Source organism: Notothenia rossii (genome assembly GCF_949606895.1).
Source record: "Notothenia rossii genome assembly, chromosome: 5".
NCBI lineage: Eukaryota > Metazoa > Chordata > Actinopteri > Perciformes > Nototheniidae > Notothenia > Notothenia rossii.
This window is the reverse complement of record NC_136903.1, coordinates 4,698,602-4,711,356: the sequence shown is the minus strand read 5'-3', so window position 1 is coordinate 4,711,356 and position 12,755 is coordinate 4,698,602. Positions and strand designations below refer to the sequence as shown.

The 12,755-nt window shown below is 41.7% G+C and overlaps 2 protein-coding genes across 2 annotated transcripts in view; both read left to right on the top strand.

Moving 5' to 3' along the window:
• The window catches only part of LOC307038467 (chemokine-like protein TAFA-5), a 38,388-nt gene extending 34,423 nt beyond the window's left edge, over positions 1-3,965 (top strand). Inside the window, exon 4 of the mRNA XM_079679868.1 lies at positions 3,206-3,965. Within this exon, the coding sequence (XP_079535994.1) occupies positions 3,206-3,214 (9 nt within the window). The 3' untranslated portion in view covers positions 3,215-3,965. The remainder of the gene's footprint in view (positions 1-3,205) is intronic.
• The window catches only part of LOC307038436 (E3 ubiquitin-protein ligase TRIM21-like), a gene marked incomplete at its 3' end in the record, with an annotated part of 73,683 nt that extends 67,147 nt beyond the window's left edge, over positions 1-6,536 (top strand). The window contains exon 3 of the mRNA XM_079679827.1: positions 5,964-6,536. Within this exon, the coding sequence (XP_079535953.1) occupies positions 5,964-6,536 (573 nt within the window). The remainder of the gene's footprint in view (positions 1-5,963) is intronic.
• Positions 6,537-12,755: the final 6,219 nt, after the last annotated feature.

Below are 12,755 nucleotides of genomic sequence, written 5' to 3'. Positions count from 1 at the left end.
TGTGTAACCAACAAGATTAAACTTGTTTCTGTCCTCTCTAATTGTGTTTCTTCTTAATATTTATCTCCTTTAAACGAGCTGCAGACGGAAACTTTATTTTATTAACGTCAGCGACTGGTTGTGTGTTTTCCCAATGGATTTTTGAAAATGTGAGAAAATGAGTTATGTGGCAAACACACCTTTATGATACTTACAGGTTTTGTTCAACAGGTTAATCTCCACATATTAACACCACTTTATGACTGAAGTAAAAGGCTAACGTTAGGCTATGGAACTACAGCACGGTCACATGACTTCACGTCACCTCCACTAAGCTAAAGGTGGCTAATGTTGGGCTATAAAGGAACGACAGCACGGACACATGACTTCAGGTCACCACCGCTAAGCTAATGGCGGCTAACATTGGGCTACAAAGGAACTACAGCACGGTCACATGACTTCACGTCACCACCGCTAAGCTAAAGGCAGCTAATGTTGGGCTATAAAGGAACTACAGCACGGTCACATGACTTCAGGTCACCACCGCTAAGCTAATGGCGGCTAATGTTGGGCTACAAAGGAACTACAGCACGGTCACATGACTTCACGTCACCACCGCTAAGCTAAAGGCAGCTAATGTTGGGCTATAAAGGAACTACAGCACGGTCACATGACTTCAGGTCACCACCGCTAAGCTAAAGGCGGCTAATGTTGGGCTATAAAGGAACTACAGCAAGGTCACATGACTTCAGGTCACCACCGCTAAGCTAAAGGCAGCTAATGTTGGGCTATAAAGGAACGACAGCACGGTCACATGACTTCAGGTCACCACCGCTAAGCTAAAGGCGGCTAATGTTGTGCTATAAACGAACTAAAAACAAAACGAACTTCCCCCGACGAACACTTTTATTACCCTTAGTGAAATCCTTAGGGTTTAAAAGTTGTAAAATGCGCCAAAAGCCGAATCCAGTGTTTTTTCCCTCTCCATTCATTTGACCTAGCCGAGAGCGGGAAATCGTAGGCAGAGCTTAAGCAAAAGGCCCAGATACAGGTTTTGGGCTTCAATCGCCACAGATCAACTTTCATAGGAATAAACGGGATCCCGCCTCCACCGCTGTTTTTGTTATACATCCATGATTGGAAGGAAGTCCCTTCAATCAGTTGCACCACCAGCATGGGTAACTAAAATGTCTACCTTGGACAATTTTTAAATAATTAAAGTGTCAGGTGCTTTCAGGTCTGTTAAAGAGGTTAAACCTGCAGACTTCTCTTCATCTCTCTTCAGCCATGAGCATTGAACATATCATTTCTAACCCTCGTACATTATCATTACAGTCTGCAGAGCGAGATGTAATCAGGCATCGCAGCAGAGAGCAGAACTCATTTGTGTCTCGCTGCCATCCGTTCGCCTGGAGTTTCTTTCTGCTCAAACATAACTGTCCTTGAACAAAGTATGTGACTTTACCTGTCTGCATTTTTCTGTATGTTGGAGTGTGTGTTGAAGCCTGCAGAGGTACTTCAAATGTATTTTCAGTCACACCGGGAGGGAAAAACATAGAGGAACAAATCACAGTCTGCTCAATCAGAAATCCAATTCTCCTTGGAGGGAAGGACAACTATTTACTTTGAATGTGAACATGGCGAGATGCAAATCCAAAGAGTGAACATCCTGTACATGTTTTTTTGAAAGACTGCTGCTGCTTCTTTTCACCTTGTTTCTGCTCAGCTTGACTGAAACCTGTAAACAAAAAGGTTTTTATTTTGTTTTCTACTTCAAACCAAGGACGTCCTCCGTCGGTCATACTCCCAGGTACTGAATTGAAGTACAACTTTACCTTAACTTTAAGTATTTTTATTTTATGCAACTTTATACTTCTACATTAATCCGACAGCCTTTGTCACTGTATGTGAAGTTTGAAAATGCATCGTCCTCAAGTTGAAAAAAGGGTTGTTTTTAAGAGAAACTAATGGAAAGTTGTCTCAGGACAACACTTTTACAATTTGATGTTTTGCTGCAGAATAGAAACTAGCCAACACATTATAAAGGGGTTCCAGTTAGCACATCATTTGGCTTGTAATGCAGTTTAAATCAAAATACACATTAGTGCAACAGTCATATTCATCCATAAGCATCGTATAAAATACTAAGCTTTTACAGAAAATATACGGCAAAATTACTTTTAGAACTTAAATATTAAATCCGTTTTATAGTGACTTCAGGGTTTTAAACATAACTGTTGCTGGTCTAGAAACAATAAGTAGTATTTAAAGAGACCCCATTCCGCTTTTTATGGGTTTTCTCTTTCCTATAGGTTTCTGTGCATGTAAATGGTCTTCAAAGGCTAAAATCCCTGTGTTCCCCCTCACTGTCTGAAACGCCTCCATTGGACTACTTTGTTTACTTCCAGAGCATAGTGACATCATTATGTAACATTCACGCTTCTATTGGCTAGCACTCCAACGCATTGTACTGTATATGATAGGCTAAGGGGCGGGACATAAGCGGTTGCCCAATCACAACAGAAACGGCCAGCTAACCAATTACCTATTTGACCAATGACCTTTTCGAACATTAAAGCATGTAAACATGTCTAATCCAAAAAGTTGTCCAGAATAAGCTGATTATTTATGATGTTTTCGAGACTTTAAAAAAACACTGCATATAACCTGACTGAGGCTAAATCATCCTTCCTGTTTCTTCCTGCTGAACTATAGTCTAGAAGTCTGTAACCACGTCTCGGTTCCCAGGTTGTTTTCAGAGTTCTGCCTTTCCCTTCCAAGATGTTTAGCGTGTGCTCTGACTGCAGGAACGCATCGCGCAGCTTCACCTCCATGTTTAATCAGCTGTGAGCGTTTAGGCGGGCGCTGCATGTTGATGCTGTCTGCAGAGTGATGTATGAATTCGCGCTGTAATCCTGATCGTCCTCGTCTGACTCCTCCAGCTCTTTTAGGATTCAAGCTGCCGTCGAACAGCGGGGGGGGGGATGAATAATTCAGGTTGATGTACTGAGAGGTGCTGTGCTTCTGTTTTCAGGAAACTACTGAGTCTTTTTAAGAAAGAAACTATAAGCTTGGGTTTTTAAAGATGTATGTCGAAACCAACCCCAGTAGGAACCAATGGGCTTGCGGCTGAGAGCCACAGACAGGAAGCGATGTTTCCATTAGAGTTTGACGGACATTTTTTAAATTACTCTGAAATGTAATGGGTTTTCTTTCTGTCCCGTAGGTCTCCTGACACCGCGAGGACAGACCCTCCCAAATAAAGACTGTTTCCCATCGTCCATCATCACCGAGCATCCGGCAACGCTGCTGAAGAGCCAATGATCCAGAAAACAGGGACATTACCACTTCCTGTGTTGCCCACCGGTGGAAAAACAATCGACTGAAAACGGATTATTACTATAACTGCAGGATGGATTTTTCTTTTTGTTCTGCAAAAAAACTCTGGTTTTAAAGACCAAAGATGGACAGAGTGGACAACGAGACGTTTTTAGACACAGCACCATATGTATGTAAAGAAAGAAACACATTGTGATATTATACAGTATTACTGAGCAACGTGAAATTATATATGAGTAAATGATATAAAGATGTATTATATGAGGAGGGTTGTTGTTTCTGTGACGAGGAGGAGGTGGAAAATCATCAACTTTTATGAACTTTGAGCTGAAACCTAAAGACATATTTTAAAATGACAGTCATCCACAGCAGGAAGCACATTGGTGGAAAGTAGATTCACTCAAATAAAATATTGATGTACTTTACTGGAGTATTTTCTTTTTATGCCACTTTATTCTCTTACTCCCCAATGACTCGTTGCTACTACGACAGCTTCAGCTACTTTACACATGTTTGCAAACCCAAAAGAAAATTGGAATATACAATTGATGTTGATTCATTTATCATCATAAGATAAATACAGCTTTTGTGTGTGGTTGCCCATTTCCTGTGAGTTTTGTGCATGTAAATGTTTTGCAAAGGCTAAAATCCCGTTTTTGGAACATTAAAGCATGGAGACATGTCCCAGAGTCACTAAACACTAATATGAACCTGAAAATGAGCAGAATAGGCCCTTTGAATATTTTTTAAGTCAGTGAATTACCCTCCTCCACTCCCTCTTTGCGATGGGCCAGTGAGAAGTGGAGCTACAGTGAAATAGGAGAGCATCAACTTCCCAGAATGGAAAGTGAAAGTTTGTCTGAGCGACAGAACAGCTGGGGTGGAGACAAGTCCTCTGTCTCTCAACAACACAGCAGAGTCTCTACCAAACACTGGTGAGTACACAACTGAAATGATTGATCTTTTACAATTTCTACTTACTCAATGTAAGTATAGCAATGCACTGAACCCTCATGTTTCAACCTTGCTGTTTCTCTAGTTAGAGCTGTAAAGCAGAACAGCTAATAACATTTACAGTTTTTTAAAAAGAGTAAGAAATCAAAACCTCAACTATAGACTGAAAACACCTTGACTTTAATGAAATGTGTTATTTCAACAAATTTCAGATAACTGTTTAAAGTTCAGATAACAAAATATTAGGTTAAACCTAATATTATTGCTTTCAACTAACCTAATGCAACAATGTTATTTAACATTTCTTGACATAAAAAGTCTTGTTGGATTTAACAGTTTCTGAGGATGATATTAAGAAGAATAAGAGGGCTTGGGGTGTAATCATTATAATGCTTAATATATTAGAAGGGATCATTATTTATTTATGTATTTATGTTGCCTAGTTAAAAAGTAAAACCCTTAATCTAAATGTACACTAGGGATACTAAGTCCTGTGTGATGCTATAACGGGAATTGGCTGCGGGAACTTTTGGAATGAGCTCTCCTTAACTCAGCTAATGAATGTAATGTATCGAGAGATGACACAGTTTAGATTTTTCGAGACAGTTTTGAGTGTAGACATGTCTGCTGCCAGCTGTCTGTTCACTGAAGATCAGTTTCTGTGCTCCATCTGTCTGGATGTGTTCACTGATCCAGTCAGCACACCATGTGGACACAACTTCTGTAAAGCCTGCATCTCTGAACACTGGGATAGAAATGTCCCGAGTCAGTGTCCCAACTGTAAAAAGGTTTTCAACATAAAGCCTGAGCTGCAGGTCAACACTTTCATCTCTGAGATGGCTGCTCAGTTCAGACAGTCAGCTCAAAAGAAAGCCAGGATCAGCAGCTCAGAGCAACAAGTTGTCAAACCACGAGAAGTTCCCTGTGACGCCTGCACTGGAACCAGACTGAAGGCCCTGAAGTCCTGCCTGGTGTGTCTGGAGTCCTACTGTGAGACTCACCTGGAGCCTCACCTGACAAGAGCAGGCCTGAAGAAACATCAGCTGATCGACCCTGAGGAGAACCTGGAAGGCAGGATGTGTGTGAAGCACGATAAACTGCTGGAGCTGTTCTGTCAGACCGACCAGGTGTGTGTCTGCATGCTCTGCACTCTTTTAGACCACAAGACACATGATGTAGTTCCTCTGAAAGAAGGATATGAAGGAAAGAAGGCTGAGCTGGGGAAGACAGAGGCTGAAATCCAGCAGATGATCCAGAAGAGACGACTGAAGATCCAGGAGATGAACCGCTCAGTGGAGCTCAGTAAGGAAGGAGCAGACAGAGAGATAGCAGATGGTGTTCAGGTCTTCACCGCTCTGAAGGAGTCTGTTGAGAGAAGCCAGGCCGAGCTCATCGACACCATCAAAGAGAAGCAGAGAGAGACAGAGGAACAGGCTGAAGGCTTCATCAAAGAGCTGGAACAGGAAGTCTCTGAGCTGAAGAAGAGAAGCTCTGAGGTGGAGCAGCTCTCACGCTCTGAAGACCAGCTCCACCTCCTCCAAAGCTTCACGTCCCTGAACGCTGCTCCACCCACCAAGAACTGGACAGAAGTCAGGGTCCGTCCACCTTCATATGAGGGGACTGTGGTGAGAGCTGTGACTCAGCTGGAGGAGACGCTCAGGAAACAGATGAAGAAGCTGCTTGAGGTGGAGCTGAAGAGGGTCCAGCAGTCTGAGGTGGAGGTGACTCTTGATCCTGATACAGCACATCCCAACCTCATCCTGTCTGATGATGGAAAACAAGTTAAACATGGTGATGTGAAGAAGAATCTTCCAGACAATCCAGAGAGATTTGACTATTGTGTCAATGTCTTAGCAAAGCAGAGTTTCTCTTCAGGAAGATTTTATTACGAGGTTCAGGTTAAAGGGAAGACTCAGTGGGGTTTAGGAGTGGACAGAGAGTCGATCAACAGGAAGGGAAAGATCTCACTGTCTCCTCAGAATGGTTACTGGACGATAGTGTTGAGGAATGAAAATGAGTACAAAGCTTTTGCTGGTCCTGCAGTCAGTCTCTCTCTGAAGTCTCAGCCTGAGAAGGTGGGGGTGTTTGTGGATTATGAGGAGGGTCTGGTCTCCTTTTATGATGTTGATGCTGCAGCTCTGATCTACTCCTTCACTGGCTGCTGCTTCAAAGAGAAACTCTACCCATTCTTTGGTCCTTCTAATAATGATGGTGGTAAAAACTCTGCCCCTCTGATCATCTCTCCTGTGAATCACACCGAGTAGAACAACCATTTGATTTTCTACAGAAAGAGTCACTCTCTCTAAATGCAATAAATGTATTCAACAGGAGAAGCACATTGTACAAACTGTTATCTTTTCAGAATCTAATCACATAAAATACTGATGAGTATGTTCTAATGTACTCTAGTTTATTCTACGGATTGCACTACATGCCGTCATTACTTGAAGTGATCAGAAAACTATTTACTCAGAAATAAACCCCTGCCAGTTCTTTAAATGTCTGGTTGACACAACATGTATGTATTGTGTCAAAATTGTGTTTTCCAAAAAGCTATACAAGCACACATAACTAGTGGAAGTCATTAACTTTTTTAAGGGTGATTTAGTTAACTTATTATCATTTTAAACTGGTAGAAAAATGATGGTTTTGTCTGGTATGTTTTAAAGGGGTAGATTCAGGATTCATGCTTTAATTACATTATATTGGTACAACATTTAATGTCAGTTAATTGGAGCATCAACAAAATCTGATCATTAAACATTAGTCTGCAGTCATTTAACAAACGAGGGAAATTAAAATCTCAGCTGTCTGTTGTGTTATATACGTCCAACTCTTTACACACTGCTTGTATAGTTTAAACAAAGTTGACGAAAATTGAATAAAAACCAAAAAAGAAAGAAAGTTACTTGTTGTGTTTTTGACAAATACTGAACTGAAGAAGAGTTTTCACTAGAACTTGGAAACAAAATACAAATATGAATCTGAAAATGAGCATAATAAAAGATGTCCTCTCTCTCTGTCAAGTCCTGACCTACACACAGACACAAACAAAGTTATAATCATTTGTTTGGCTGTAGACACACACACACACACACACACACACACACACACACACACACACACACACACACACACACACACACACACACACACACACACTCATGCAGGTGTGTGTGAGCAGGTGATATTTATCCTCAGACAGGTGTCACCTCCGTGTGAAACCTGACAGATAAACGTGTCTGTTTTCAGGCTTCAGATGAACTAAAGATACTGAGGAATGTAGGCTGAGGATATACTGCTCTTACATTATCCTTTTTTAAATTTATTAACATTATATTTTGGCCTACTTTTTCTCCTCCTGGTTCTATTAGCCCACTTTTACAGAAAGTAAAGGAAATCACGAGAATAGTTTTTCTCAGGATCAGTGAGAGCTGACAGGAAGTCTAAGAGTTACTAAGAGTTATAAGCATACTTGTCAACCCTCCCGATTTTCGCGGGAGACTCCCGATTTCATTGCCCTCTCCCGGTTTCCTCCCGGGGTCATATTTCTCCCGCATTTCTCCCGATTTCTGACAAAATCAGATTTACAGACGACTGTTTCCACTCGGACTTTAGTACAGCTGCACCATTGTTTGGTTTCCATGGTAACGCGTCTCTTTGCTGAGAAATTCTGAGAGGTTGAGGCAGATATTCACAGAAAACAGAACAAGAATCAACAACTACTCTACTCTCTGCTCACTCCTTTCCAGCCCACATATGCTCCATCAAGGACGGAGCTACAGGTCGCAAGGCAGTGCACTTACAACTACAATAAGCATGTTAATGTTAATCTAACAGCTCCGTCGATCCACTAGCACCGCCCCCCCCCCCCCCATTTTGCATTTTGAGATGCTCCCGATTTCTGAGGTCTAAAGGTTGGCAAGTATGGTTATAAGTCCTACTGTCAGAAGTGTCAGAGCCACAAACCTGCAAACTAATGACAAGCTTATTATATCAAGTTATAAAGGTACTCTATGTTCAAAAAGTGCACCTCTTTTCGCCCTCTGTCTGAAACCAGAGCACAGTCTGCTCTGATTGGTTGGCTGGCCAGCTCTGTTGTGATTGAGATACACCTTAGAGATGTCCCGCCCCTTAGCCTATGACGGAAAATGTGTTGGAGCGCTAGCCAATAGAAGCGCAAATGTTATGTAGTGATGTCACTATGTTCAGGAAGTAAACAAAGGAGTCCAGTAGAGGCATTTCAGGCAGGTGGGAACACAGGAATGTCAGTCTTTGCAGACCATTCACATGCACTAAAACCTGGAGAACACACTACAGGAGAGGGGAAACCCGAACAGCTGAATATGGCCCCTTAAAAGTTCGTACATTTGTCATCTATGTAGGTACATACTTAATTTCATGATTCATCTGATCACATTTTTTGTTATGCTCTTCGTTGTCATGCAAAATACTGCTATTCTGCCCTGAAGGTTCAAACAATATTTTTTGACAAAACATAAAAGAAAAACATTCGAAAGAATATTGTTAACATTTGAAAAACCGCAAAAAGTACTAAACACTAAAACAGTTTGTAAAAAATGTAAACGTAGATGTGTTTTGAACTTCCGGGCCACCGTAGTAAACACTCAATAGCAATGAAATAGGCCGACAACACTATGACTTAAAGTTCATCAACACACGAAGAATAACTTCCCAACTCAGCAAATGGGACCGTCCGAGGAGCAGGTGAATGGCCATTGGCCTTAGGAAAACAGTCAATCAATATTTAAAATAATCATGAGTCCCCACTAATACCAAACTACGTTAGACATTAAAGCCTATCGCTCAGTTTCAACATCCCGTGTTCATCACAAATTCTGCTGAAAGGTAACTATAACACTTTCTTCCCCTCCACCGTGAAGGCTGCAGGGAGCTGATGTCAGCCCGTCGCCAGGCTCCATTTAACATCACTAACAGCCTGAATACATTAACACCTTCTGCACCTGGCTGTGTGTGTGTGTGTGTGTGTGTGTGTGTGTGTGTGTGTGTGTGTGTGTGTGTGTGTGTGTGTGTGTGTGTGTGTGTGTGTGTGTGTGTGTGTGTGTGTGTGTGTGTGTGTGTGTGTGTGTGTGTGTGTTCAACCGAGGTAATGCTTCCACAATGAGCTGATAATGAGAATAAGTTGCACTCTTTTCGCTCGTGATTCTTGACCCGCAGCAGATTCCTTTTTCAGCTATTAAAGAGTTTAAGGGTCTTTTGTAAAATATCTTTCCAGAAGCAATGAAGAAGTGAAGTACAAATATGTCAAACACTTACGGACTACAATACTTGAGTGACTGTACTTAGTTACTTCAACCAGCTTTAGCTGCTATTAAGACTTCCATTCTTCATCACCTTACTGTGCATCAAAACACTGTATTTAAAGATGAGTTGGTTTATAATGTTGCGGACATACAGAACATCTTTTTCTGTGTAGGTCTGCAGAGATATGGAAATATATCTTTGGAGAAACGTAATTCCAAACGGATGAAAAATGACTAGAAGTAGCGGGAAAGAACCGGCTAAAGATGATTTATTGTATAACATATTCACCAAGTAACTACTTATATGCTCTATATAGATTTATTATTCCGGCTTACAGCTAGTGTGTATAAAACATGATGAGAGAAGGAAAAAAGTCAAGAGACTGAAAGACTTTAAGGTCAGAGGGATTTTCAAATTCATTCACACAGCGGACATGAAAGCGTGAAAAAGTCAAGGAAATGCTTGGGTTTTTGTTTTTAAGTTTCAGCTGTACATTAAATCACTTTTTGTTGCTTTTGGAATCGATGAGCAGCTGATTAATTCTACCTTGAAATGTTCAGCTAACAAACCTTGTTTCAAATGTAAATGTCATATTCATATACATCCACACATCAAACACACGCAGTTTATTTTAACTTGGTGTCCTTGAAAACCTTGAAAACGCTACATAGAAATATGGAAAGCTGAAGAAAGTTTAACGAGCTGAAGTGGAAGTTGTTAGCTTTGGTAAAAATTCTGGTTTTAGGCAAACTCTAGAAAGTCCAATATGAAGTCTCTACAGTCTCTCGGAAATAATATATCACTAAATTACCCTAAAGACTGATCTTGGTAAAAAGAGGCCAACAAAATAAATGGAAATCAGGCAGTAATTCCCCTCCTTGTTTCCTCTAGAAGTCCTTAAACATATTATAACATAATAAACATCCATCGTAGAGCTGTAATGGATGCAGGGGGCATAACAAATGCAATGTTTTCCCTTTAACATTCACATCATACATGTAACATTAGCATGATGAGATACACACACGGAATCAACCTCATACCGTAGGCCTCTCACAGCGGAGCAATGCCACTTTCCATTAACCTGAATTATGTTACACGTGACATGACACACATTACATACAGTATATATGTGTGTGTGTGTGTGTGTGTGTGTGTGTGTGTGTGTGTGTGTGTGTGTGTGTGTGTGTGTGTGTGTGTGTGTGTGTGTGTGTGTGTGTGTGTGTGTGTGTGTGTGTGTGTGTGTGTGTGTGTGTGTGTGTGTGTGTGTGTGTGTGTGTGTGTGTGTGTGTGTGTGTAAAAAACACATCTGGTTATACTAGATATTCAATTGTATTGCACGGCTTGGATGAATACTCGATTCTGAATGGTCAATTTGGACATTTCAGAGGGTGTTAATTCTCGATAACAGACTGTCGCTAAGGAGAGCAGACCGTGGGACAATCAAGGGACTATGTGCAGTCATATCAATCTGCAGAAAGAACGTGATCTGTGGACAACCAACATTCACCCCAGTGTGTTCCTGCTGACCACGAGGTTCTGACTGCATCAAAGACGTTTGATGATGATTTTCTTCAAATGCTTCAATGTCTAGCAAATAGCCTCCGAATATTTCTTCTCTTATTGTGTTTTTTGAGTGATGGAAGAAGTATTTCAAACTTTCACAGAAGTACTCCACAATAATGAAAAGTCCTGCATTCATGTAAGGAAGCATTGGAAATATAAGGTAGACGGAAATGTCGTTACTTAAAGGATAATTAGCATACTATAGGGCCCGTGCTAATGTCCAGGTTTTATGTCTCCATGCTTTAATGTTCAAAAAGCTCTTTATTGTTCTCATACTTCCTGTGCTGCAGCACCTCTTTTCCCCCTCTGTGTGAAACCAGAGCCCAGTCTGCTCTGATTGGTTAGCTGGCCGGCTCTGTTGTGATTGGTCAACCGCTTAGACATGTCCCGCCCCTTAGCCTATCATACAATGTGATGGAGCGATAGCCAATAGAAGCACAAGAGTTAAATTGTGATGTCATTATATTCCGGAAGTAAACAAATGGAGTCGTTTCAGGCAGGGGGGGGGGAGAAACGCCCTCTGGAGGGAATTTGGGGATTTTAGCCTTTGCAGACCATTTCCATGCACAGAAACCCGTAAAAACCCCAAAACCTCAAAGTTGATTAATAACAGAATCACACTTTACTGCACTTAATTCTACGGGGGATGGAAGAGAGCTGGTTTAGTGAGAAACCTTAAAGAGACAGGCGGACGAGGTTCGGAGGACAGGACAGACGTCGAGGAGTCCTGAAGGACGAGGAGGGTGGATGTTAACGGGCAAATGAGGCGAGATCCCAGGGGGAGGGGGGGAGGAACGACAGGTACGATAAGTAAGACAGGTACGTTGTGTCGGCCCCTCAGAGGCCTGCGGATGATTAATGTCCAGTCAGAGCGGTTTGCTGAAGGTGAGAGGAGGCAGGTGAGGTGAGAGGAGGCAGGTGAGGTGAGAGGAGGCAGGTGAGGTGAGAGGAGGCAGGTGAGGTGAGAGGAGGCAGGTGATGAGAGAGGAGGCAGGTGAGGAGAGTCGTCTGAATGCACTCCCAGCTGAGGAAGCTTCACCCGTCTCAAAACACATCTCAAAACATCAGAGGTGGGAAGTAGTGGAGTACAAATACTTTATACTGTGCTTAAGTACATGTTCCTGGTATCAGTACTTTACTCCACTACTTATTTTTCTGACCATTTTTTACTTTGACTTCTTACATGTTGAACACAAATACCTGTACTTTCTACTTCTTACATTTTCCAAACAGGCTGGTTCCTTTAGTTTGTTAGTTCCTCTCTCGTCGTCTGGGCGCTAAGAGAGGAGCCCTTAACCAGTGCAGCAGCAGCCACTAGCAGCTGACTCTTGCTATCTTTAAACTATGTCGCCAAAACATAATTTTAGCCAATCAGCGTCGTCAAATCTGATGGTCACAGGGCGCCTACATCAGCGCCCGGTTCAGTCTGTGAGTTGTTTGGACTCGTATCCAAGGAGACAAAACAGGAAGCTGTCATACACTCTGGAAGCTATCATTAGCAGCTAATGAAAACTCAGTTTTTGACATAAAAATTGAATTATGGATTATCAATAATTTTTTCAAAGTGACAGACACATTGGATTAACCTATGGATTAACCTTCAGCCGCGTTTTTCTCGTTTTTGATCAGAA